At 49.7% G+C, this 27,625-nt stretch overlaps 6 protein-coding genes across 6 annotated transcripts; 5 read left to right on the top strand and 1 right to left on the bottom strand.

The window, feature by feature from the left end:
• Window positions 1-376: 376 nt before the first annotated feature.
• CkaCkLH20_00783 (uncharacterized protein) lies at window positions 377-2,871 on the top strand (the record flags this gene model as incomplete). The annotated part of the gene is made up of 4 exons (XM_038883503.1): window positions 377-968; window positions 1,020-1,095; window positions 1,255-1,465; window positions 1,621-2,871. The coding sequence occupies 4 exons, from the start codon at window positions 377-379 to the stop codon at window positions 2,869-2,871; spliced, it is 2,130 nt and encodes a 709-aa protein (XP_038751098.1).
• Window positions 2,872-8,967: 6,096 nt separating this feature from the next.
• CkaCkLH20_00782 (uncharacterized protein) lies at window positions 8,968-10,136 on the top strand (the record flags this gene model as incomplete). The annotated part of the gene is made up of 3 exons (XM_038883502.1): window positions 8,968-9,267; window positions 9,348-9,662; window positions 9,741-10,136. 3 exons carry the CDS (start codon window positions 8,968-8,970, stop codon window positions 10,134-10,136), a joined length of 1,011 nt encoding a protein of 336 aa, XP_038751097.1.
• A 4,197-nt stretch (window positions 10,137-14,333) lies between these two features.
• On the top strand, window positions 14,334-15,428 carry CkaCkLH20_00781 (uncharacterized protein; the record flags this gene model as incomplete). Its single annotated transcript, XM_038883501.1, has 1 exon — window positions 14,334-15,428. The coding sequence occupies one exon, from the start codon at window positions 14,334-14,336 to the stop codon at window positions 15,426-15,428; it is 1,095 nt and encodes a 364-aa protein (XP_038751096.1).
• Window positions 15,429-16,095: 667 nt separating this feature from the next.
• Window positions 16,096-17,436, top strand: CkaCkLH20_00780 (uncharacterized protein; the record flags this gene model as incomplete). Its single annotated transcript, XM_038883500.1, has 1 exon — window positions 16,096-17,436. One exon carries the CDS (start codon window positions 16,096-16,098, stop codon window positions 17,434-17,436), a length of 1,341 nt encoding a protein of 446 aa, XP_038751095.1.
• Window positions 17,437-17,589: 153 nt separating this feature from the next.
• CkaCkLH20_00779 (FAD binding domain-containing protein) lies at window positions 17,590-18,468 on the bottom strand (the record flags this gene model as incomplete). The annotated part of the gene is made up of 1 exon (XM_038883499.1): window positions 17,590-18,468. One exon carries the CDS (start codon window positions 18,466-18,468, stop codon window positions 17,590-17,592), a length of 879 nt encoding a protein of 292 aa, XP_038751094.1.
• Window positions 18,469-23,134: 4,666 nt separating this feature from the next.
• CkaCkLH20_00778 (cytochrome p450 monooxygenase) lies at window positions 23,135-25,017 on the top strand (the record flags this gene model as incomplete). The annotated part of the gene is made up of 2 exons (XM_038883498.1): window positions 23,135-24,220; window positions 24,274-25,017. 2 exons carry the CDS (start codon window positions 23,135-23,137, stop codon window positions 25,015-25,017), a joined length of 1,830 nt encoding a protein of 609 aa, XP_038751093.1.
• Between the last annotated feature and the right edge of the window lie 2,608 nt (window positions 25,018-27,625).

The raw sequence follows: 27,625 nt of genomic DNA, 5'->3' as shown, positions 1-27,625 counted from the left end.
GCTAAGACTTGTAAGGGTCGAACGATGGTCGCTCTTTAAACCCAATCTGCGACAAACTACGCGGGTGAGAATGAGAGACCAAGAGGCAGGCGGTGTGGCAATCGCAGCCTCCGGATGGCCACGAACCACGGCAGTTGGCAGTTCAACAGATGAGGACTCAGTGGCGTAGGTATTGACAGATAATTATTCGGATCCTTCTGCTAACCTATTCGCTAGGAGAGAAACCGAGACGGCCTTGGTCTTCTGGCTATCGGAGGCAGACCAGCTTGGCCCCGCACACCGCGCCCTATTCCTAGACGGCGCGAGAACGTCAAGCTTCGAAGACTATATCTCAGGACTGAACCATGCCGTTCAGAAAACAGTCCATTCCAGCAAAATGTTCAGGCTCTCAAAGAACCTGAAGCCCATATTCCTTCTCGCCAACTCGATTGCCCCGATCACGACAAGCGCCTCTCAGATCAGTCCCATGCCGGCGTCTTTGATCCTGGGTGGCATTACGTGTATTCTCTCTTCTTCCACTCGTTTGGATGAATACCAGGAGAAAGTGATCGAAACGCTTGAGTGGATGGGCGACGAAATTGATCTCATCAATCTATACAGGAAAGACGGCCTTTTTAAATTCCACGGTGAGGTGGAGTCGTTTGAATTGAAGATTGCCGCAGACATCCTCAGGTTCTGTGCCCGAGTTGCCGACATGTTCTACCATAAAGATGGTAGAGAGAGGAATGGTATTGTATTCGCGTTGAAGGCGCAGTGCAAAGACTTTGACACCAAGTTTGGAGACATTAAGGAGCAGTTCAAATCTCACTTGGGCGCTTTGAAGAACCGCAGGAGCTTGGCCAATGCACAAACAACACAAAAGACTCATGATAAGATTCATGCCATCGGAATCATGCTTGACCAGCAAATTTCAGAGAGAAGGGGGACTTTGGAAGTCCAAGTCGAAGATGATCTCAGGAAAGAAAACGGTACATTCAACTCCCACACTTGACTCTAGTAAATACTGATGAGAGCTGCAGAGCAGAGACGCCGCCGCCTTCTGAGTCTGATCCCATCCATCGACTTTGGAGAGATACATGAAAACAACTTTGAGCGGTGCGTGCCTGGTTCCGGGGATTGGCTGTTGCAGCATCCCTTATTCGATACTTGGCGTGCTTCTACGACAAATGACCTGCTCTGGATTCTCGGGAAAGCCGGATCAGGAAAGTCCCATCTGGCGTCTCGAGTTATAAGCGAACTTGCATCGAATAACAGCGACGACGAGGTGCATCCGATGGCGTACGCTTACTGCACATCTACTCAGTCCAAGACAAGGATGACACTGAACAACCTCCTCGGCTGCATTCTCGGACAGCTTTACAAATACTTGCACCTTTCGGATGGCGTTGAGAACCTCTTATCCAAGGCAGACGTGGGAGTTAAGGAAGAGCTTTCCAGGACCGAAATGAAAGAAGGCATCAAAACGGTTCTGGGGCGGCTCGATTCTGCTTTCATCATCATCGATGGCTTAGACGAGTGCAGCCATTTCGCAGACAAACAGTTCGAAGATCTCTGCAGTTTTCTCGCCGATTTGGCCAGGCCAGGGGAAACAGGTACTCCGACTAAGGTTCTTGTCTTCAGCCGTACAAGCCGATCAACCACGCGTTCTGCACTTTCTCGCAAATTCGACTCGATAGTGGTGTCAACGACGATGACATTAAGACGTATATCTCGCAAACGGTCGATGAGATTAATCCAGACCCGTCACCAGAAGAACTTGCTGGATTTGCTGATATCAAGAATCTCATGTTCCGACGTGCAGGTGGTCTCTTTCTCTGGGTCCACTTCAGAGCGAAGCAGTTCAAGGAGATCGGCACGGTTGAAGATATCAAGGAGGCACTCGAAGACACGACCGAGGGGCTCGATGAGCTCTACGGCGAGGAAATTCGGAAGGTTCTGAATCATCCGTCTAGATTTGTGCGAGATCGTGCGCTCAGGGCGCTCATGTGGGTTACGAACTCTTACCGTTCGCTATCCAAGTTAGAGCTGTTGGAGGCGCTTGCCATGAAATCACAAGGCAAGGGGTTGAACAGGTGTCAGAGACTTCCTCGAGACTTTTCAATCAGCACTGAATGTGCTGATCTCATCAACGAAGACCATGGGTTTTATCGACTTCGTCATGCGTCTCTTAGGGACTTTCTCCTCTCGGAGCTTCCTATTCTACAGGCCTATGGTTCTCTTCAACAGGAAGCGCACACAATGATTGCCGACACCTGCCTCACATACCTGAACCTCGAAGCTTTCCAATCCACGTCTGTGGTTTCAAGAGGGGATCTGAGACAGCTCCAGTCAGAGTATCCATTGCTGGACTACGCTGCATCATTTTGGGGTCAGCATTTCGCTCAAGCTACCGTAGCCGGTAAGGAGAGACTGGACGATGTCTTGATTAAAGTGCTTGGGAACGACGTTGCGCTGAGGCTTTCTATTCAGATAGTCCGGTACGAAGAGTTTGAGCGTGGTCTCTGGTCACAAGGACAGCCGACGTCCCTCCATGCTTTGGCCATTTTCAACCTCGTGGAGATTGCAGAAAGCATGGGTCGCTTGAAAGCCTGTCTTCAACAGAGGGATGAGTTTGATCGGTTGCCTATCGAGTATGCGATCCTGCACTCCAGCAGAGAGATGGCGATCTGGATACTGGACAGATGTCTCGAGATCAAACCGGACACCACTAAAGCATTCGAGCCCTCATTTCTTGAGACCAGCAGACTACCATTATTACATAATTCTGCAGCACGGAACTGGGACGACGTGATTCGGCGCTTGATCGCGCTAGGATTGGATCCGAATGAGTCTCCGCGGCAGGGCGCACTCCCCTACACCGGGCAGTCATAGTCGGAGCCAATGAGTCTGTTGATTGCCTTCTTGAGTTAGGATGTCTACCTGATCTTGTTGCGGGAAGCTATGAGACACCTCTGGTTGCAGCAGCTCGTTGCGAGAATGCTTCAGCTGTGCAATCTCTTCTCCGATACGAAGTTAATGTCAACCACAGAGGAAAGTACGAAGAAACAGCGCTGCACTGGGCAGCAAGACATGGTCTTAACGCAATGGCGCTAGATCTGCTGGGTCATGGAGCAGATGTCAATGCGAGGATGTCACCGAAGCCCAAGTTCTGCGGACAAACTACGCTCCATACTGCTATTAGGGTCGGTTCAGTTGGTATGACAAAACTCCTGGTCAGGTTTGGGGCCGATATCAATGCTCCATGTTCATCGCAGGCAGACTGGGCCGGAGAAACTCCTCTACATCTGGCTGTCAGATTCGAGTCACTTGAGATCTTGGGTATTCTCATAGGCCATGGAGCAAACATCGAAGCAAAATGTGCTGTGGGGAATACGCCATTCTTACTAGCTTGTCATTTTGGCAAGACTAGGATCGCTCGATTCTTGCTAGAAAAGGGGGCTTCGATCATGGCCACCGACTATGCAACTGGGCGCAATGGGCTTCATGTGGCTACAACACTCAACCATAGCGAGCTCATCCAACTCATTCTCCAGAGTGGCGAGTCTTCAAAGCTAGTTCAGGCGACTGACTTAGAAGGGGAAACACTCCTGCACTGTGCAGCTCGAGCGAACAGTGTTGTTGCGGCAAGAATGCTACTGGATAGCGGCGCTAAAGTCGATGTGATCAGTAAAGTAGGCGGGACGCCCTTGAAGATTGCCTTGTCATCAGGCTGCGACGAACTAGCAAGGCTACTATTACAGGTGGATGTAGGCGCCATACGTCAGGACCCGATGGGACGAATGCCGATACATCATGTGTCACGCCACGGACGATTGAATCTCCTGGCTTTGGTGTCACAGACGGCCGGTGATCGTCTTCTCGACGACAACGGTTTCTCCCCCGTCCACTATGCGGCGGAGGGCAACCACCTGGGGTTCATCAAGGAACTAATCAACACGTTTCCTGATCTCGATGTTGGAAAAGCTGGCAATGGCGGCTACACTGCAATCCACATCGCTGCCATCAACGGCTCGCTCGATGTACTCAGGTATCTTACCGAAGTTGATCCATCACATCAGCGGCTGACGACTCACGATTTGAAGTTGCCGATTCATCATGCGGCTGATAAAGGCCATATAGGCTGTGTGAAGCACCTGGTGGAATCCGAAGTGATAAACAGCTGTGATGATCAGGGTGCCACCCCTCTATGGCTGGCGAGCAAGTCAGGCCATAAGGAAGTTGTGCAGTTTTTATTAGCACACGGGGCTGATATCAACAAGCCTGACACCTTCGGCTCTTCACCTGTCTTGATTGCCTCGGTGCAGCGGCAACTTCATGTTGTCTCCTTCCTCTTGGACAATGGAGCCAGACACAAGGGAAATGATCATCAAGGCATAGATCTATTGCACCAATCAGTTCTGAATGGGGATGATACTGTTGTTGAGAGACTCCTGAAATCAGGCTCGTTGGATGTGAAAAGTTGTGAAGCCTTAGGGGCTATAATTGACTCCGCCTTCGTATCTGGTCGGTCTGAGATCATTGAGTTGTTTATTCAAAGTAAAGCAACTCATGAGTCTCAGACACACCGGGGGCGCCGGAACAACATTCACTTGGCGGCGCAATTTGCAACACAAAGCATCCTAAAGAGACTTGCCCTACAATCACCAGAAGCTGTCGGTCATGATAACGAAAAGGAACGAAACGCGATGTTTTACGCAGCATCAACTGGACGTGCTGACATGGTCCAGACCCTGTTTGAGTTGGGTGTGTCTATTCACGGATCGCCTCGTGGCACGCAAACCCCTCTGGAAATAGCAGCCAAGTACGGTTACTGGGAGTTTGTACGAGAGGCAATATCCCGAGGAGCAGCACTGTACAGCGAACAGTCCGTCACATGGAGACGATTCAAACGAGACCCTCTTCTCATGGCTACTGTTTGTTTCAAAGAAAAGACAACGAAAGTTCTGTTAGAACATGGCGCAGATCCAACCAAACGAGATTGGCTTGGATTTTGTGCCTTGGACTACGCACAAAAGCATCCCTTTCTCTCAGCAGTGTTCAGACCATGGATGGAAGTTACGTACAAACCCGTGGACGACGTCACAGTGTCTCGAAACATCAAAGTTGCCATAGCGAAGTTGCTTCGATCGTCAGTCTGTGGTGAAAGCGATGACGATATCTCAAGACCTGAGATGCTGATGTCTCTATCAGAAGCTTTGTTGTCGCTCCAGACCAACGACAGTATTTCAAAAGCTCTTCTCTGCAACGTGGAGATGAACAGAATTCATTGGGACGCAATTTCATATATCTGCGATCTTTGCTCGAACCACATTGACGGAGCGAACGGACAGAGACGGAGTTGCACTGTGTGTATAAACACTGACCTATGTCGGACATGTTACGACGAGATCTGCTCCTCGACTCCCCCAAAAACGTTACCACAACATGTCAAGACCCTGAAACAGCTTGAAAAAGATGTATTCCCGGTTCTCGAAGTGTTGGAAGTCTTCGTGAGATGGGACGTTCGGCATTTTGCAAAAGTTCTCTCACTAGTTGGGTCATTGGTCGATGAGTGGGTTGACGTCAGGAGCCAGGCGTACTCGCGGTGGGCAACGCACTCCAGGTCCCCTACTAAATGGACCCCGCAAATTATTCCGGGGTGGAATATGGTCAACTTGATTGCAAGGGTCCGGGACGACTGGAGTGATCGGAAGACCGACTACCTAAATGAGGAGTATCGAGATCGGCGCCTTAGCTTGATTCGCATGGAGATGAACATCATATTCCAGCATTTCAACCCTCGCCAAGAAAACGCCACGCTTTTTTGCAAAGGTCACAGATACATGGAAATTTTGCGCTTTGAAGATCTACCCGAAACCGATGCTTGCCAGTTCGATGTCGATGGGAAGCTGAAAATGCAGTTCTTTCAGGACATGCTAGATCACTACGAGAACGACCCACAAGCTGAGGAAGCAGATTCTCGCCAGACAACATACTGGACATACCGGCAGCCCAGCCTTCTACAAGAAAACTCTGAAATCACAGAGGAGGTGGAAAGTTTGTATCCCAGAAGCAGCATACCCGAACGAAATGAAGAGCGACTTCAGTTGATTGGAGAGCGACTGATCGAAGACTTTTCTACTTCTACCAGACTTGAACATGAGTCGAATGAGGGGTCAGGGTGCAGTGAGAAGCTGCTGCAGCGCGAGGCTGTTAAGGGCGCATATGAAATTGCTTGGAAATTGGCAGGCGCCATATTAGGTGTCACATTTACGAAATCATTGGAAGGACTGTTGTTTAAGGTAAGAGCAGGGGAATGAAAACCTATTCTGTAATAATGATATGATGAAAATCTTCTAATTCCTTCTCTTAAACCTCTTCCGCGCTTATGATAAAGTCCTTCTTTAAGCTATTTAATGTTGGATTCAACACCTTCCTCTCAACAGGTCGTCGGATGTGCGTTCCGTTCTTGACATTCACTGTACCCTATACTGCTCCTGCGCGCAAAAAGCCCGTTCTTGATCCCGAAACTTAAGTAAAGGAGAGTCAAAATCAACTCAACGCGGTATCCCTGTCGTTGTCGAGTGCGTTGATGATCTGACGAGCATTCTCCAGGCCTGGAGACCCGAAATCAGACTACGAGTGCATATCGGCTAATGTGTTCCGTGACCGTCTAAGATCTGACCTATAAATTTACTTCTTTGGCTTCTCTTATTTAAAATGGGAAATTGTGGCCGTCGTCTATATTTCCGCCCGGAGCACTATGACCCCTAAAGAACTGAACACCAAGAATCCATGAAGCTCCTTCAAAGCTACAGAGACGCTGATGATTACCTTCCACCTCCTTTACTGGTGTTTTGAAAGTCTATAGAGGTTTCGGCGTTGTATCAGCAGTAATAGAACAGAAAAGTCTTTCCTACGTCCTGAGTCCCTTCAAGCGGACCGCGCTCTGGATCTTGAATGTCAACGACCCAGAATCGGGTCGGACGATGTGGAGACTTTTCGCTAACGCCAAGTCCCCCTAGTCAACAAATTCCTTTATTTAGGTTGACTGGCATGACTTGGCCAAAGGATCATGACAGCTGTTCTCAATCCAAAAAAATTCAAAGCCTCTTGCATCACCTTGAATTCACACTTAATCTCAACGTCCGGCCTCTCTATTATGGCTAGTGTCAATCACGACAGAATGGTTTCAGCTCCACGTCTTCGAGTTCTGCAGTCGCCAGAGGCGCAAAGAGGGCCGGAAATGAAATACGACAACAGCACCGCGTCCCAAACCAATAAGTCAGGACGCCCAATTCTTCTATCGTTCAATGAGATGCCAGAATGGTTCCAGCGTGAATCCAACAAGTGGATTCTCTATGGCTACCGGCCCATCTCAGGTTCAGTTCAAACATCGTTCCGCAGTTGGTCATATATCCACAATGAGTCGGTCAACATCTATTCCCACCTCATTCCAGCCGTTGTATTCTTGCTCGGCGAAGGGTATCTCCAGAAGTATTTGATCAACAGATATTCCGGGGTCAACGCCGCCGATTTCATTGCTTTCTCCATCTACATGTTGACAGCCGTCACGTGCCTGTCGCTGTCGGCGACATACCATACCTTGCTGAACCACTCTCAACACGTGGAACACCTATGTCTCCGACTGGACATGCTGGGCGTGGTGGTATTCATTCTTGGCGACCTTGTATTGGGAGTCTACATGGTTTTCTGGTGTGAACCGTTGCCACGCAACATCTATTGGTCTATGGTTAGTTGATCTACGGGCTTACAGTTTTGTTTTTCCTGGTTTGAGGCCTAGCGCTGAGTCTAACATCTTTCTTCCCGAAAATTGCAGGCTGGCCTTTTTGGGACGTTGGTCATCTTCATGACAATGCATCCCAAATTCCAGGGCTCCAAGTATCGCCTCTTCCGAGCACTGATGTTCGTGGCGACTGGCCTATCCGGTGTTGCGCCTTTGATACATGGACTGTATATGTTTGGCATGTCGCAGATGATGAGAAAAGCTCTCCTTCATACTCTAGCAAAAGCAGGCTGTCTTCTATCCGGGACAGCTTTTTATGCAGTGAGCCCCCCAATTTCGCACACGAGGGAAACTGACCCTAACACGTTCGACTCCGAAGACCAGGTTTCCCGAAAGTCGATATCCCGGCAAATTTGACTTATGGGGCTCACATGCGATCTTTCACATCCTAGTTGTATGCGCCGCTGTAGTCCAGTTGATGGGCTATATAGATGCCTTCGACTATGCTCACACAAGTCTGACTTGCTAGCTCAGATTTGTATACAATTCTTCAAATCAGCCAAAAAGTAAATCGATCTTGGAAGTAGTGAGAACATTTCCATATCTCCTAAGAAGCAAAAGACTACAGCATCCGGAGTCACAAAAAAGGATAAGAGGAAAAAAGAAGAAACTGCCTTGGAAAAGAAACCAAGAAAGGGCAATTTTGGCGTGGTCTTGGCGGCCCGTTACGCCTTCTCTCCCCCCAACTGTTCCTCCAGCTTTTGGTGGACCCTTGCTCGAGGTAATCGATTAGACATGCATAGACGATTTCCGAGACAGAGGCTGCTTGCATTAGTGCTCACCTTTGGCAGGGTTGGGTTGCAACAGCCTTCTTCTAGTGTGTTGGAACCGCGCTTAGCGATGCAAACGATGGCAGCCTAGAGCTGTAACTATACGAGACTTCCTATCTTGGAACTGAACTCCGCGATGTAATTGTTTAGATTATTCGTAGACATGAGAGTTTGCCACTAGTTGCAAGCATCATAGACCAGAAGTGTTTCTGAGCGACATTTCCTGCAGGTCTTGGGAAAGCCCAGGCAAGGCAGCAAAATTTTGTTTCACCTGCGGGTGGGGGTCCAAAGAACCAGGAAGATATTTAGGAGGATTCAATTGAAGCTTTCATATGAAAGGCGCATCCTCTTGCCTGTAGGAGTTGGTCAAAAAGCTTTTACAATCTTTGCATCTCGATTGATTTTGACACAATGCTCGTTCCCATCGCACTTGTTTCGTTCCTGGCATCGTCTGCCCTGGGCTGCGGCCTCAACAGTGTGTACCAGTACCCAAACGCTGCCCAGTACACTTATGATTGCAGAGAGCTGGCAACAGACGGCTATGGACTGGCCATCTGTCTCTTACAGAGAAACACCCTAAACGCGGTTATGGGTTGCGCAAATGTGGATTCCAACGAAGTCATCTCCTGGCAGGTGCAACGCGGTACCACCATCGATTCGCTGGACTTGATACCCCCGGACTCGATGACAGCCGATAAGCTCCAAATCGCGGTAGGTCTTGAGCTTTCTTACATATATACTTGTCACAACCTTTTCTTGGACAACGGTACCTGAGATTAACACCGAAGTAGGACAATGATGCCGACGGCCAGCTGCGAATTACACCGAGAGGTCTTCTCCTTGTAGCCTCGTACTTGCCGTCTTGCCAAAAGTGCAACGTTGAAGCAGCTTTCGCGAAGTGCCCTTACAACAACTTTCAGAAGTTCATTGCGTGTCTCTGCTGCGAGCTTGTCGACGTCAAAAAGATAGCTTGTTTGGAGGACTGCATCTTCAACACCAACTACGGACTTTACAGCCAAATCGCACAATTCAAGCGGATGTCATGGACCTGTCAAGCCAGCTGCACACGCAGGACGAAGAAGAATGGATCGGCGGCGCAAATCGAGGTACATAGAATCTCCCATCTCCTCAGGAGAATCCCTTCGTTGCTGTAGAAGACGACCACTGATTCTTTGAGCTCCCAGGATTCCGCATTTTCCAGTACCAATGGCACAGTTCCTTCCTGTGATCCCAACTTGTTTAAGGTCAGAAATGGAGAGATGGTGTCAGACTGCGACGACCCGGAGTCTTTCAGCAACACCATTACGTTGATCACCGAGACTTCGACATGGTCAAAAATTGGGCAATACACGGAGCCGACAGCAGCTGTAACTACCAACACCCTTGGAGGACAGATAGCTACTGGTACGCAGTCGGCAGGTGGTGCTGCGGAGACGGTCACTCTTGAGGGTGCTGCATCAACCTCAGCGACAGCGTCCGCAAGCAGCTCAGGAAGTGGCGCCGAGTCGAGCGCGATGGGTGTTGAAGCACCAATTCTGCTCGTCTTAGTACTCGTTTCTGCGTCTTTACTTTCGGTGTAGAGAAGTAAGTTACACGAAATCAACAAGAAACACAAGCAATTTGAGTGTTCTACATCATCACCGTTCTCGCCTCACCAGAGTGAAAGATGACATGAACCTACATTTGGAAAGCAATATGGTAGTTGTTTTAGTGTTCCGCATGAAATGGGAGTGAGACGGATCAAAACTCATCAGGATGTTTCCATAGCCACTTTGTTCGAGCTTTCTTGGATGCGTTTGTGCCTCATGAATAGGAATGCAATGGTCAGCGGTAGTGTTCAAAGCCCAACATTTTGCTGATTGTGTGAGGCATAAAGCCCTTGGGAAGCCCTCTATGACAAGATAGAACTAGCCAATGTAACATACTTTGAGGACATGCTGCCAAATGCTTACTTGAGAGCCACCAGCAAGGAACATGCATCACTGCAAGACAGGGGCTAAGAGAGCGCGCCAGGCACCTCTGCAGTTGTTCTTTGGGGGCTAATATGTTGAAAGCTGATTCGCGAGACTACGACGGGTTTAGTCTGGGTGATAAGAATGCCTGACACCCCATCCCAGGCAACAGCTTGCCAGCAAGCCGCATGAACGATCGGATGGCCGCATTCCCAAGTGTAAGATTCAACGCTCGCGAAACCAAACAGCTGGGACAAACATCGAAATTGTGCGAGTATGTTGGCAAGATTCTTGGGCACTTTGAAGCGAAGGGTCGAAGACGACGAAGAAGATTCAGTTCGAAAAGTCCGACAGCGAACTACCACCTCTGAGATCAAACGCCTCTCTTTAGAGCTCAAGGCCGAGAATGGATCGCTCCTTCCTACCCAAAACTCGATAGTCCGGGGCATCAACGCAGTCACCTCGATAGCCTACAACCAACTGGGATCAACTTACAATGGCCCCGTCACCGCGGAAACGGTTCACATGGGAAATGTCACAAACATATACAATGCAGAGTGTACACATGATGGCGCACACGAAGAGGGAACCAGCAAGCCAAAGCCCGACAGGCTTCTCAAAGGTAGAGTCGGTGACATCTACATCATTCTGGTACTTTGACCACTAACGTCCTCAAGACTGGTCTCGAAGACTACGATATGATCTCATGGATCGCCGACGTGACGAGTTGTCGAACATTTTGGTCGCTCCAGGGACCTGCAAATGGCTTTTTGAGACGGAAGTGTTTCATGAATGGGAGACAAACGAGTTCTCGAAAGATGTCGGCGTACCAGTTCTGGCATTGGAAGGGAAACCTGGATCCGGGAAGTCAATCATCTTGAAGACAGCCTTCTCTCGGTCTTTGTCAGAAGACTTCTCACAGGATCGGATCACTCTCGGGTTTTTCTTCAATGCTCGCGACGGCATGCCGCTTGAGCGATCAAGCAGAGGACTCTACCGCAGTCTTCTTTCCCAACTATTGGAGGGTATGCGACCCGTATCACAAGCACACCCGATTTTGGAAAGGCTACAGCAACCCAGAGATGGCGAATGGGACACGAACATCCTCAAGCACACAATTTTCGAGATACTTGGCATTTTACAAGACCAGAGAGTTTTCCTTTTTCTTGATGCGCTGGACGAATGTCAAGACCTCGACGACAATGGCATGTCAGACGTCATTGATATTTTGGAGTTTATCCGGAAGCTCTCAGAGACGTCTTGCGACGTCCGAGTATTACTATCTACTCGGAACGTGGCTGACATGGAGCCATTCCTGACTCCAACGAACACAATCGATGTGAAGCTTCACAATCAACAAGATATTCAGTCATACCTGGAGGCGGAGCTTAAGAGAACGAGATTCCGACCAGATTTTCGGTCGAAGCTGATATCGATGATGTCTCGCCGGTCCGGGAACATGTTCTTGTGGGCAAGGCTTGTTCTCATACGTATCAAGCAACGTGCTCGGTTCTCCGAACAAGAGGTTATGAGGGAGGTTGAGACTATGCCAAAAGAGCTGCATGGTCTTTACAAAAGTTTGGTTGAGAGCGCGGCCTTGGAAAAGAAGGAAGAGGCGCTTTGCCTCATTCAATTGATCCAATCCGCTGTCCGCCCTTTGACTTTACTGGAGGTTCAATCTGCATTGGGACATGTTCGCGGCATCGAGGACGAGTTATCTGCTGGTTTGCAGGACCTCACAACAGACGACTTCAGCCATCGCATTCATATTCTGTCCGGGGGTCTTCTTGAGATCACCGCTTCGCCGGCTATGTCTGACCACCGACTGGAAGGGAAACAACGGTCGCCCGTTATACAGTTCATACACCTTTCCGTCATTGAATACTTGAGGGGTGGAGGGCTTGGTCATTTCGATTCCAAATTGGAACACAGCTCCGAGGCCTATTCCCACCTCTGTGCGGCCAAGCTATGTATGAAGGCACTAGGGACATCGGAGGCTGCTCTTCTGGCTGACTCGGAGGAAACCACACGTCCTCCTGAGGACTCTTTTCTCCCCTATGCGAGTCAATTTTGGACGCTACACGCTCGGAAGGGAGACCAGGTCATTGATGCAACCTTTGATCCTCCTTCCTCTCTGTTATGGTGTTCGAATCGTACGGGAGTTCTCTTTGGACTGTTTCAAAAACATCGAAACACTCGTTACTACGCCCACAAGGACGACATACCAGACCACGGACACCTCAAATGCTCCTTTGATGGAGAGAAGTGCGACACTAGTTCAGATGTTGAGAGCTGCCAAGAGAGTCTACTCTTTCTATTAGCATACGAGGGCTGCACTAGCCTCGTCATCAGGCATGCCCGAGAATGTCAAAAGCGGAGCAAATGCCACGAGAACAGACACATTCTTGAGAGGGCCTTCCTGTTCTCTGTTCACCGTGGCTGGACAGCAACAGCAAGATCACTATTGAATCTTGCCAATGGAAAGGGCATAACCATCGACGTAAACATGTCTCATCTCCATAGCTTCACCCCGCTCTACATGGCCTGCTTCAAGGGAAAAACGGAGGTCGTCAATTTTCTACTTGATCAGGGTGCCGACCCTCTTATTCGATCAGATAAGCCCTATGAGCTTCCGTTGCATGCGGCCATTGCCCAAGGTTACGTGGCTGTAGTTCGCTTGCTTCTCGATCGTTTTGGAGACAAGCTCCTATCCAAAAAGGACAGCTCGAACTGGACCGTACTTCACCAAGCAGCAGAAGTCGGTCATGCGGTCATTCTAGAAGAAGTTCTAAAGCATTTGAAAGCGCACAATATGGGTGGGATGATCCATGACAAGACTGACGGAGAGGAGACTGCTCTAGAGATAGCGAATGCCGTGATGGAAGAATTGCGAGAGACCCAGGGTCCTCTGTCAGTTCTGAAGCAAAAAGGGCTTCGACAGGCGATCTTTATGATGGAAGAATTCATGAGTGCGATGGAGTAGCCGTGTGGGTTAGTATAGCATTATGTCAATTTCAGAAGGGACAGACTATTACACCCAATGCCCGCGGCAGCCCGATGCCTCGTTGTTATCTTGGTCGTCGTCGTCTTCACTGTTGCCGCGCTTGACTCTCTTAATATTATCCATAAGGAATACATTTCATACGTTACGTTTAGCAGGTAATCGTTAGGTCTTTAACCTCTTCATAAGGCATATGCCATGGCAGATGGCGCAGAGGTGTTAAAGTTTCCAGGGCAAGGAGTGGAATTCCCATGGAACAATGGTCGGCTGGGATTATCTATCCAGTCAACGAAAACCAGTAAGAGTTGGTCATTAGCACCTCTAACCCATGCCACTAAGCACTGAACGATAGTGAATAGCGCGGCTTCCAGGAGGCACTTTGGTGAGTGGATGGAGAATGAGGGGCAGGTGGGAATAATGGATCTCGGTGTCCAGAAGCCGTGTGTGTGTGTGCCTTTGCTTCCCTCCTGCATCAACAAGAACGACATCCATCTTTACGCTTCTGAGATTCCGCTGTCTGCACAGAATCGGACACTTACATCGCCATATAAGGAATAGCACGGATAGCCAGCAATCATCGGTCTCATATTGGAACGAAATCATGAGCGCCGAAGAATTTCGCGCCAATGCCGAAAGTGGGCAGATTTCACTTGGCTCCCATGAGCAGGTGTTGCGAATAGCGTTTGTATATCTGGATGAAGGGTTGTGGGAAGGTAGTGGGGTATTTGATGTGGTTGATAAACTTCACGAGCACGGGTGGTCGTTTGGCCAAGGGAAGCTGAAGTTCAATCGGTGAGGCTTCCGAATAACAGGTATTTTGACAAATGAAGGCTGAAACCCAAAGTACCCTGGACGTATTCTATTTGGCTCAAATAACAGCCGGCATCTACCGCTCTTCGAACCAGCTCGAGGGCACCTTCCCCTCCGCAGACGAGTTTGATACATTCTACGCTGAGCATCAGGACCTGCTCAACCGTGATGCTTGGAGACAATACTACTCACCGACTCTGCTCACCGAGACAATCTCGGCTCGCTTTTACCGCCTTCCCGACTTGAAAGAGCTTCCGGACTCTAGCGATCCGCTTGCGCAACCGCGACGGAAAGGAACCGGGCACTTTACAAAACTTCCACGATGGGCCCATACCGTTGCGGGTTCTCGTCGTCGACAGCCGACTCTCCCTGTCGAGACCATCATTCAGATAGCCCTCTCCACCCTCGAGCAGACGATCTCACGCCTACGGACGGACTTCCCAAGCGTTCAACCTTACTCAGAGACTCAGGCACGCTTCTGGCTCAGTTACATGAAGATAGATTCTTCTGTTCCGGTCACCAAAGAGGCATTGGGCCTCAACGGATTTGGCATTCACGTCGCCCAAGGAGCTTTCGATATGTGGGCCTGGGAAGCGCACTACTCACAAAAGACATGGGAATCGGTTTCCGCGCAGTATCTCGAGCCGGAATTGGATGGGACACGCAAGAGCGAGGTGGACTGGTGTGGCTGGCCGGATGGTGGCATAGGTGTGCAGGCGTGGTGCAGAGGGTGGGAGCCGGAGGTCGGAAGTGAAGAGGAGGTTGCGTTCTTGGCAGCGGCTGCGGTTGAAGAGACGAAAGGTATCGATTTGGGCGATCTAAACTTTACAATGCGATCGCATATTCTTTGGGCAGTGATGCGTACTGTCTTCCAGAGCGCGGGAGAAAAGCCTGTAGATGATCTGAAGCGGAGGATGGTTGAGGCAGGCAATATTGTTGAGATTGATGAGATCAAAGCCGAACTGTGGATTCGAGAAGCCGTCATGGTCATGGAGCCATACGTTCAAAGGCGTGGTGGATGGCCTGCTGCAGCAGAAGACAGGAGTGAATTGCTTAGGCAAATTCTGGTTGAAAACGGGCAACTATTCTTCCATAGTATATTGGCCTAGACAAGAGCCTAGTAATAGTTGTCAGGACAACAGTGTGACTAGGACTCTAGTGTGTAGATGAATATCATACCAGAGTTGATAAGTGTGTTTCTCCATCCAACTCAATTGTGCTTTTGATTTGCGCGCAAGGCATTGCTGTGTTTTCTTGGGCGGTTGAGCATTCATCATCGAGGAAAACTCGCTTCGGGCAAGCCAACGATCGCAGAAAATCATGATACAACTCAAAAAGAACTCAAATCTCCAATTAAAGCTAGCTGGTTAGGAAAACATGGTCCACAAAGCTTCGCAATATACGCACCACTGAGATTGTTCATGATTGATGATCCTTATCCTCGTGGCCGGGTAATTAGTGGAAGGGTTACAATGAAGGTCCATGTCATTTGACAATGGCGCATAGCGCTTCAAACAATGATTGGTACGTTTAACATGAATGCCATAAGCGTGAAATCGCTACTACTTACTTTGAGCGAGCGCATCGTAATCGGACTTCTCAAGGAGTATGTCACTCACAATTATAAAGGCAAGGGAATTTCTCATGTATACGATTTGAGAAGACACCGATCAACCTATGACCACCACATAGGCCGACGGCAACAAAAGCCTTGAACGAATCACTACAGATCGACCTTAAGGTTGGGACGTGGCTCTCAGTCATTCAACCCTCAGCATGTTTCAATCTTTCCTCTTCCTCGCCACCCTTTTGGGGTTGGTCGGTATTGTACAGGCCGACAACCCCATTGTTCAAACCATCTACACGGCGGATCCAGCTCCTCTTGTTCATGACGGCCGAGTTTATCTTTTCACCGGCCACGATGAAGACGGCTCAACTAACTTCGATATGCGCGACTGGCGCCTCTTTTCGTCTGCGGACATGGCCAACTGGCAGCATCACGGCTCACCCATGGATCTCTCAGCATTCAGCTGGGCTAGCAGAGATGCTTGGGCTGGACAAGTCATTCATCGAAACGGCCTGTTCTACTTTTACGTGCCAGTCACCAACGGCGCTACCGGGAGTAGGGCCATCGGCGTCGCCGTGAGCGAGAACATCACGGGTCCTTTCCGAGACGCGATTGGGAAACCGCTCGTTGAAAACGGACAGATAGACCCTACCGTCTTCATCGATGATGATGGCCAGGTGTACATGTACTGGGGCAACCCTGACCTGTTGTATGTGAAGCTTAATGAGGACATGGTCTCCTACGGCGGCGATGTTACCAAGGTTGAACTCACCATCGAGGGCTTCGGTGAACGGATCGGTAACCCTGATCGCAACACTACATTCGAGGAAGGTCCATGGCTGTACAAACGCGATGGATTGTACTATCTGATATATCCGGCCAACTGTTGCGCCGAGGATATCCGATATTCCACTGGACCCAGTGCCACTGGCCCCTGGACATATCGTGGTCTCATCATGCCCGCCCAAGGTGGAAGCTTCACGAACCACCCGGGAATCGTCGATTTCGCTGGCAACTCCTATTTCTTCTACCACAATGGGGCCTTGCCCGGAGGAGGTGGCTTCACTCGCTCAGTGGCCGTTGAAAGCTTCGTCTACAGCTCGGATGGTTCGATTCCTGAGATGAACATGACGACCGAAGGGCCGGCGCAAGTCGGTACACTAGACCCCTTCATCCGCCAAGAGGCAGAGACTATTGCCTGGTCTGAAGGTGTCGAGACCGAGACGATCACAGGCGGCGGCATTCAGGTCTCTTACATCGATAATGGCGATTTTATCAAGGTTAAGGGGGTTGCTTTCGACAGTGGCGCAGAGAGCTTTACAGCTCAAGTTTCTTCGGCTACAGGCGGCGGTGATATCGAGCTGCTTCTTGACAACATAGCAGGCACGCTCATTGGAGTTTGTCACGTACCAGGAACTGGAGGCTGGGATGCTTGGGTCAACGTGTCTTGCCCCGTGAGTGATGCTGTCGGCACTCACGACTTGTTCTTTCGATTTACCGGAGCCGAGGAGACCTTTCTATTCAACATTGACTGGTGGCAGTTCGAGTAATTCCATAAGTACGAGTTTCAGATAGCAGATATCATATTAATCTTTCCAAACTACCGTCTTCCTTAGTGTTACAAACTTTACACGGTAGACATGGCTCGAAACTACCAACCGATGACATATAAAATACACCAACCATTGCAAAAGACCAGAGGATCAGCCCATATAACCCCAAGTGGCAACCGCTCTCTGGTTCTGGTAGTCCGGCGCTCCTTTTCCTTCCATAATCCTGACATCTTCGATACTCACGATGTCGAGTTCTGCCAGTCGGGAGGCAACGTGGTGCAGAGTAGGAAGCTCATCGAAACCGAGGGCATCGAATTGAATCTTCGCGTCCTTAGCCTTGAACATGCGCTCAAGCTTGAACAAATCCGAAGCCGGGGCCGGAGAGACGGTGGCGTACTCCACATCTGCTACACCCGGTCTACCGGTCCGCGGGATGTACTTGTAGCAGAGCACATCTTGACCAGGGCCAGCAGGCTCCGGCGGCGAAACCTCCAGCTTGAGGCCAGATATCTTGACCTCCCCGAACTTGTTACCTTCCCAGCCCATCGCCAAGCTCCAGTCTCCTGACTTCTCAACTTCGTCCCGCTGGTCAAGCGTCGCAAACAGCTTCGGGTATCCCAGCTCCTCTCTGCCGCTCAAGATCGGATCGGGTAGGTTTTCGAACAAAACGCTGAGGTATTTCCCTTGAACGGTCTCGGTCTTGCCCTTGCAGACAACGTTGTGGATGTACAGCCCTGAGTGATTGTATCCTCGCCCAGCCAACCACGGGAGATTGCCCAAAGAGGTGAAGGAGATCGACGCCTCTGCGAGGCCGTCCTGGACGGATTCCGCGTCAATGTGGAAGCATGGCCGGGGGAGGAGCGCGACAAGCTGGTCGACAGGAGCTTTGAAGGTAACGATACATGTCTTGTTGTTGACGAGATCCCAGCCTTTGAGCGGGTGGTTGCCCTTTTCGTCTTGTCGGGGTCCTGGACAAGGACCGTAGCCCAGAGGCATACGAGAGAAGTATCTTCCTGTCGTGATGACCATTTTCCCAATGTTTTGCGTTGTTGACAGTGTTGTTCGAATCCGGTCTCGAATGGAAGATGGCAGAGTTTCTTGGCGGGTGAGGGGAGCAAAAGACGATGGTTCGTCTGAGGAGCGGGCCGATCAGTCATTAATGACGATGACATGTGACATGCATGTCCGAGCCTGGATTCAAAACAGATTGATCCCTTGCTTTTCTGACTGCATCTGCAGAAAATGCGTGCTCTTAGACCTCCTCAATTGCAGTGGCTGACGAAGATACCGACAGCCATACGCCGGAACTCCGTAATCGGAAATGGGGAGCCGGTTTTCAAGTCCGCAATCAATTCCCTGTAAAGTCTTGTTGTACCGAAATACACGTTCATTTTCTCAAGAATACACAACAAAGAAAACGAGGATGAAATATTGTCCCAGAGTTGAAATTGTGCTGTTGAATGTGGCTTGCAGCTGTACCTCCAAGAGGTTGAAGCTTTAAAACTTCCATTACGATATACTTCACTCCCCACGGCCATGAAATGAACTTATGAGACTTTGATCGACTTTCAAGTCCATGAGAATAATACTGGGAATTTGCGATGACTGCCTAAATGGGGACGGCAACGCTTTTCACATAATGCGATGACATTAACCTGTTCAACATGTACTATTGTGGACTCTTCTTTCTTGTCGTGTGGAACAGATGCTTCAAGTATTTAAATGTTCTAAACCAGCTCATATGTATCCAATGTTGCGGTTTCTAAAAGGTCGCTTAGAGCGCCCTCAGTCTTCACAACCGCCGGAGAGTGAAGCTGATATTGCATACCATTATGATGCAGAACAGAAGGGGATGAAGCCCCACGGAATTTCACAACACTGTCTCCCACGCACACGTGCCCGTGGGCGTAACCTACGACCCCAGAGTTTGTTGTGAAGATCGATTTGTTGATTGAAAGCCCCTGGATGGTTCTGTAGAATCCTAAGGCCGACCCCAGAAGAGCAGGGGTGACTGTTTCCTTTCTTGCATCTTCGGGTCTCGGGCGGATGATATACTGCGGACCTTGATAAACGGATAGCATGACGTCTATTGCCGCGTCGATATCTGCATCGACGAAAGAAAGCACCGTATGGTGTCTTTGGTTTTCCTCTAGAGCATTTTCCAGCTTGTCCTTGGCTCCGGAGAATACGTATCGACGGTTTCCTTCAAAGCCTGGGAGAGTGGATTTGAAAAGAGTCTGTAGGCTTTTAAATCCTCTCTTGAAGCCATCCTTAGGTTGATTCGGGCTGTAGGTCAGCAATAACCAGCAAAATGCTAGCAGTTGTGCTTCGGAATGTTCGCCTTTGTCGAGCTCGGTGTAAATGCGCCTGAAATATCTAACACGTTCTGCGCCATGTCGTCTTACTGCAAGTTCATATTCAACAGAGTGTCGCTGCGCGGCTATGATGTCGTTTTGGATGAGCGCTCTAGCGTGATCGTCGAAAACAGTCTCGATCACGCCGAGTGCTTGGCCCTGAAGCACGATGCCGTTCTCGGAAGTGAACTTAATGTCAGGACTTTGTCCATCTTCTGGTCCATCCCAATGTGTTGTTGTCTCTCCGTATCGGTCGGCGGAATCCAGAGGTACTCCTCCCAACTCTATCAGCTGGTCGTCAAACCATCTATGGTCGTCGCTCCAGTCAGGAACCCAGGACGGTAGGCCACTTTGGCGATTCACACTCCATACGTTGTCTAACGGCCATAGAGAGTTCCCATGCTCTATCATTGCCTTAGTTGCCTCCGTGTACACTTTGGCAACTGACTGTATATAGTCAGGAATTGGAAATGGTTTCCCAAGTCTCTGCGAAGTGCCGTAAAGCCCAAAGATCTTGTCTTTCGAATTGGTCGCACGCCGAATTCTTGCATGTTGGACAAGACTGAATATGTTTCCCAGATCGTCTTTTCCGGCCTTCTTAGACTGGCCCCATTGGATTGTGTCGTCATCTGTGCTCTGATGTAATCCTTGGAAGTCCGAATATGCGTAGAAGCAATTGACGAAGTTCCGAACCCCTTTGCTTGACAGGGAGAAAGATGCTTCCATAAGCTCCAAAGCTTGGCAAAATGAGTCCCAAGCAACCACTTGCCCGCCGCATAGAATGGTTGCGTGTGTAGCAAGTAGAAGCTCTTGGAGAGTCCACATTCTCTCAAACCATGGCCGACTCAAAACATCCTCAATGATCTCTCGGACCGCTTGGGCATCCGAAGTTCCCCATCTTCTGTCTAAGATCATATCAAGAATATTAGTATTTGTCGCTCAGACACTGCGGGCAAAACTTAAAAGAACAACTGACCACAATCATTCATGAACTTGACACAAAATTCAGCCCTGAAGTCGTCCCAAGAGTCATCTCGCAGAAGATAAAGACGTTTCAGATGAAGGAAGAAAGCGTCTGTTCTTTCGGTACCTTCGCCCAACCAAACAAGAACGTCTTTGGCGACTTGATAAATATCCCCCATCATGGCAACTTGGGCATTACGCTCCTGAACTCCCTCGGGGGTCTGGTCAATGCATATGCTGTCAACCCATAAGACGCGGGGCGCGGAACTTCCGTGTCCTCTCAGCTGCCTCAGCGCCGCATCGCAGTTCGCGGTGATAGGCAAACTCAACGCACCAAGTTGGAGATAATGCGACGCGCTTGGTGGGCCCCAGACATACGACAACGCTTCGAAGTGGTGTGAGGCTTCTACCACGGATTCTGGAGATATGCGGATGCTACACTCAACCAGTGATCCGGATAGAACGTTCCTCTTATCGTCGGCGGGATGGAGAAGCAGAAGTCTGGTTCGTCGAGGGCCACTTAGTTGGGTATGTTGATATGGCATTTTGTCTCAGGAAAGTTAGTTCTAGTTGATTTAAGTAAAAGGGTCCGCGCAAACTTGATCTTGAGCTAATAGAACAAGGGTAATGGGGCAAATTCGATAGAGGACAGCCATGTCTGATCGTTAAACCAGGGTGCCGCAGAACTTACAGATGGAACTCGTGTTGTTTATTCGTTGAACAGCTAGTTGTCGCTTGCGGTCGATGTAACAGCACCTGTGAAATTAACCGTTGCAAGGGATGAACAACAAGTTTTCTTTTCAAGGTCTCTAGTGATTTTCAGAGCATATTTAGCCAGCCTTGTGTACAGGAAAGAAGAAAACAAAACTGGTTGGTGAGACGCGCTGTGCCCCATTCTGTGGGGATTCGGCGTCGAGGACGCAGATGGTCCAATGGAACGCAAACATGTCATCCAGCACGGAACCTATCAGACATCGTAACGGACTGGACATGTTTACAGTGCTGGTGACCCCAAATTACTTGCATAAAGAAGACGTCCCATCCTGCTGCAAGGTTGGTTGTCGCAAAGTGAGGCTCTCTACTGCGCAGTGAATAAACTCCGTTGCTGGCTCCTTTATGAGAGGTTGAAAGCATAATAGAACTTAAGCTCCTCGCACAGAATAGTATAAGAATTCTTCAGCGTACTCAAATCATGAGATATCACCGAAGATACACGTTGCCACAATACATGGGATCAATTATTGTTGCTTTCAAATAACATCAAGAAATCTTAGTAATATCACGACATCAAGTCTGGAGCCAGTGCCTTCAATAACCATCGTGTTTCACGCATGATTCGTTGGTCTAGCCACGCTTTCTGGCTCCTGTGGCTTATAACAAACCACAAACATAAATCAAGAAAGTATCATGATTTGAAGACTATTTTATGGCGAAAGCTTTGTGAGGGATCAAGCTTTAGGAGAGAGCAGCCACATGTGGCGACCGCCGACATGGAGTTAAAGATGATGGGAGCGATCTCGGCATTTCAGCGAGAGCTGGAGATGATTTCAGGATTGTTCGCCGACAATTACGGGAAACTTAATGAAAGGACAAGTTCAGGATCTGTGGGAGGTTACTCTATCGCGCTTTACGTGGTGGCATCTGGACTTGGCATTTCATGGTTTGGAACACGGAATCGAGAGGCAAAAGGTAGTAGCCATCCTTTCTTGTGAAATAACGGGGTTCGGAAGTAGGAGAGACCGAAGTGCGACTTCTATTCCAGAATAATCCCAGGTTCGTCCTGTCGTTCGCAACGAAGAACCTACCGTATTCGTCTTTTGGATGGGAACCGGCTTGCCGGTACAAAACCTTCACGTTGAAAGCACATTCACGACCCCAAGGTTAAAATAAAAGGCCAATAGTATGAGAAGTTTCAATGGGTCGATGATGGCTGAAGTCTAGAAGGTGGGAAGAACCCCAGGGATACTGCGGCTTTAGACAACTGTCACGTTCTCGGCATGGAAACAAGTGCCCCTCCAACCACCACACATCGGCAAGGAATGGGGTGAACACTTATTACTCTTTTTGGAATGCACTTCGCTATTTGCCGCGGGGGACGTTCCGATAGCACGTGTTGCCGCGTTCAGTTGCCCCAGCTCTGGAATGTGATGTTCGTGTGCGGCCGCGCCCAAGCTGAAACCTAATTACGTTGACGGCTTCACCAGATGCGGGGAGCGGCGCTGCCGCCGTCTCTACCGCCGAAGCTTGATCTGAAGACCCCTTACATAGTTTCCCTATTCCCGCAACTTTTTGCGCGTGTTTGCATAAAGACCTGAGAAGCTCTTAGTCTTATTAGCTCACGTCTCCATCAACTCATCTCTAGCAGCGACGCCCTCGATATGTCATTTGTGAACTCGAACCAGACAACTCGATTCGTGGAGGAGGCGGCCTCTATCCCGAGGAAATATGGCTTCTTTGTCCTCGGTCTCGGCCTGTCCATCTGGCTTGTGTATAGCCTCTACCTGAAGGCTCTTCCAAAGCCAATCAAGGGCATGCCACATCATCCAGAGTCCACCAGGCGCATAATGGGCGACTTACCGGACCTTGCCAGAACAGTGGCTCGAACGAAGGACCTATCAGGCTGGCTTCATGGGCGGGCGGCGGAGTTCAACTCTCCCGTCTGTCAGATCTTCCTCCGTCCGCTTTCGCCTCCTATTGTTCTGCTATCCGACTTTCGCGAGGCACAGGATCTCTGTATGCGTCGCAAAGAATTCGATCGAGGGAGCATGATGCGAGACCTATTCACCGGACCGTCCCCGGACCATCACATCACCATGGTGACTGGGGACGAGTGGAAGGCTCACAGAAGACTCCTTCAGGATTTGATGTCGCCGCCGTTTCTTCAGAATGTTGCTGCGCCGGCTATATATATGAACGTGGTTAACCTTATCAAGTTGTGGGAGGAGAAGGCTCGAATCGCGGAAGGGCGCCCGTTCAGCGCATACCAGGACATTTTCTACACCGCGTTGGACGCGGTTGATGCATTCTCTTTTGGCAACGACTTCCCTCATAACGCGACAAAACCCATTGCAGACCTGATACGCGATCTTGACGACACCGAGGCTGCAGAACTCCGCCAAGGACTGTCTACGGATGACCCAGTTGACTTTCCTACGGTCGAGTGCGACGAAGTAATCAACGCCATCCTCGACGTCAGCATTAATATCGAGAGACTGCACGCATCTCCATTTCCGGTGTGGAAGTGGAGAGTCATCGAAAAGTTTCCACCTCTGAACAAAACGATGCGGGTGAGGCGTGAATTCCTCACTCGAGAGTTGAACAAAGCTGTATCGCGGCAGCAGTCCAGTGGCATGGACGATACTTGGATGCACTCGGCGGTGGATTTGATGGTGCGAAGGGAGAAGAAGATGGCCGAGGAGGACGGAAGGGCACCCAACTTTCTTTCGCCAACAATGATAGATGAGGTATGAGTTGAAGAGATACCTACCCGTCAGCTGTCGACTGACATTTGGAACAGTTATTTGGCGTCATCACTGGCGGCCACGACACAACCAGCACGACGATGCTCTGGGGCCTCAAGTTTCTTGCCGACAACCCAGAGATCCAGACCAAACTTCGTACTGCAATGGAGGACGGATTCTCTGCCGCTCGAGCAGAAAAGCGCAACCTTTACATTGAAGAGATCATGCACACCAATGTTCCTTACCTGTACGCTTCGATGGAAGAGATCCTCCGTCTCGCTGGTACCGCCCCGCTCGTGGAACGAGAAGCACTACGTGATACAGTTCTTCTTGGCTACCAAATACCTAAAGGCACGAAGGTCTTTTGCCTTAGTTTAGGCGCCAGTATCACGAGCGCTGCATTTAAGGTCGACGAAACGAAGCGAAATGACACATATCATCTGTCCGTCAAGAACCGCGGCGAAGTCCCCGAGTGGGATCCCATGGACGTGGCTGTGTTTAACCCAGACCGGTGGCTCAAACCTGCCAACTCGACAGAAGAGAAGGATCAAGTGAACGGAGACGGGCCCGAGGTCGAGTTCGACTCCACCTCTGGGCCTCAGATTGCTTTCGGCTTGGGCAAGCGAAGCTGCTTCGGTAAGAGGTTGGCGTACGTGGAACTACGAATTCTCTTGAGCCTCATTGTATGGAACTTTGAGATTATGAAATGCCCTGATGCGTTGAGTGGCTACGAAGGGAGAGACGGAGTTACACATAAGCCACTGAAGAACTTTGTGCGATTGCGGAAACTGGTAAGATGATAACAGGCGGGCGAGACGTGAAAACAAAGGTAGTTAGCGTTGCATAATGCAACGTAATAGTGTTATTTGCGAAGGTTGGGTTGCGAAAGGGGCAAAGTAAATGAAATTCATCACCAGCTACAGCACCAAAAACCCTTGTTGTCCGTTATGGTACAGTTGGGCGCTCCTAACTCTAACGTCAAACCATGTCACTCCCATCGTACCTTGGTATGTGAATAAACTCCACGGGTCCTGTCCTGAAGGCAATGAATTCGATACATAGAACGCCCAGCCCCTACCATGGTCCCTATTTCACGTGGCATCTTAATGTTCAGTTTCATTCAACTGGTTGTGACTCTCAGGTAGGTACTCTTCCAGAAACAGCCGTCGAGATGCGGTTTTGATGACATCGAAAAGAGCAGATGGCGTCTGCGGCATGTTTCCAAGATTGTCCTGCTATGCTCGCAGTTCATTTATTAGTGGTGCTTCTATGTTTCACAGTCCTCAGAGAACTCACCATATATAGTAAAGCATGTATAAGTGATATCGTAAATGCGATCCACCTTTTAGTTCTGACTTCACCCCGAAGGCCTCGTCCTCCTCTGAACTCGATCGTCCCTGACTTCCCAGGGAGGACGTTATCGAAATTCCACAGCACACGCCTGGTATCCTGCATAATCGACTTCAATGCCTGGGAACTGCTAGCACCTTTGATTAGAGCCACCCTTTCCTGCGTGGTAGCGCAGCTCTGCAAGCGAGAAGAGTTGAGCCTATTGGGAGTGCAGTATTCATTGCCGCTGCGCCGATCTCTTCGTAGGAGCCCCTCGATGGCTTTCTCGTGCTCAACAACTCCGCAGGCGATTAGCTTCAGCTGGGACAACGTGAAAGACCGACCACGGCCCATTGATACGTGGATGTGGCTGCCGCACGAAGGTGATCGATTCGGCATATGAAAGACGACCCGCATTGCGGTCCAGAAGGTATCTATCTCGTGCGTCCAGTCAGACTGGCAAGTCATGATGGGAGACACGGCTTCCATCTCGACTTTTTACGTCACGTGTGAGTGCTTTTGGTCAAGTTGTGGTTTTTGGTTGTAGGTATCCTTACTCTCCAGGTTATGGTCGGCCGAAAGTGATCCATCACTTGTGATCCACCACGTCTCGTACTGCCCCGGGCTGTCATGATATGAGCCCTGCAAGTCGTAAGCTTCCGCCTTCAGGTTTCGTTTTCTCAAAGATGCTGCGAGCTTCTGATAGTACAGCCTCATCCGGGCTTGTTGATTCACGATCCCGGGTCTGGGTTCGTGCGGCAACACGATGGCCTCGATTTCAATGCCGAAGTGGTAATTTGGCGTACTAAGTTGAATCAACATCTTGATCACGAGTGATAAGAAAAATCATCGCAGGATTGGAGGTGGCGGTTCACGAACTGTCGAGGCAGGAGTATGTCAAATGATTTTATGCACACCTCAGGTGCAAGCCATAGCCTAGACTTAGAGGACCAGCCTACAATGTCTACCGCCCCACGAAGCTTATGCGATGCTGCCTGGATGCATCTTCAATCGGAATCCAGCAAGAGAAATGGTTGGCTGTCAATTGCAGCCACAGGGCGTTGAGCAACTGCCAACACTTCCCAATCATCACGTCGGTTTACCTGCTGCAACGCTGCGATCACATTTCGACAACCCAGGCCCGACCGCTTCTTTTTTGATATGGACCAATGCCATCAAAATGGAAAAAGATTATGACTGCAGTTCTACTACCGTGTGTAAAGCCGGGAATACGTGGCAAGTCGTGCGGTTCAGTCAGGCTGTGATTGACACCCGAAATTGCATTTTGACTCGGCCATCCCTGCCAGTACTTTGGTGGCACAGTGATTTCATTCAAGAACACACGGTCATTTCTTATTTACTCTCTTCTAGCGAGCAGATGTTTCTATTTAGCTAATAGACCACAGTTGTGCCCATTGCCATTGTGTTCAGTCTGCCACGACACCTGTTCCTGCAGACGGCGTGTCTTCTTCTTAATCTTCTTTGCCACCAGCAACGCACCTCATTCTTGTGGAAGCTCACAATGAGCTCCTCGATCCCTTCATCCGGCTCCAGCCAGAGAGCGCCCACAAAAACGCAGTACTACTTCGCCTACGGCAGTAACATATATCTCAAACAAATGGCCGTTCGATGCCCTCAAAGCAAATTTTGCGGGAAGGCCACACTTCCAGGCTACAGATGGCAAATCAACAGTCGCGGGGTCGCCAACGTTGTCAGATGTCTGGATTCCTCTGTCGAAGGTGTTCTCTTCCTCATTCAACCGGAGGATAGGAAGGCGCTAGACCGATCCGAGGGAGTGTCTAGGGGATATTATCAAAGGGATACTTTGGAAGTCCAATTTGAGCGGCACAGAGTCTACGATGGACTCTCGACAGATCGGCTGGATATCATTCTTTCCACCCATGATGTGAAAGAGGACATGGGTTCCTCTATGTACTTGCATAATCCTGTGTCTGTTGAGGCATACGTTTATGTCAGCCATGAATACCAAGACGATGGGGTTATTCGAGAAGAGTACATCACCCGGATGAAGAACGCTATCTCTCACGCCGAGAAATTCAATATCTCCGAGTCATTCAT

This window comes from Colletotrichum karsti (assembly GCF_011947395.1).
Source record: "Colletotrichum karsti strain CkLH20 chromosome Unknown Scaffold2, whole genome shotgun sequence".
NCBI lineage: Eukaryota > Fungi > Ascomycota > Sordariomycetes > Glomerellales > Glomerellaceae > Colletotrichum > Colletotrichum karsti.
Note: the sequence above shows the minus strand (reverse complement) of the source record. Positions and strands in the feature narration are given on the sequence as shown.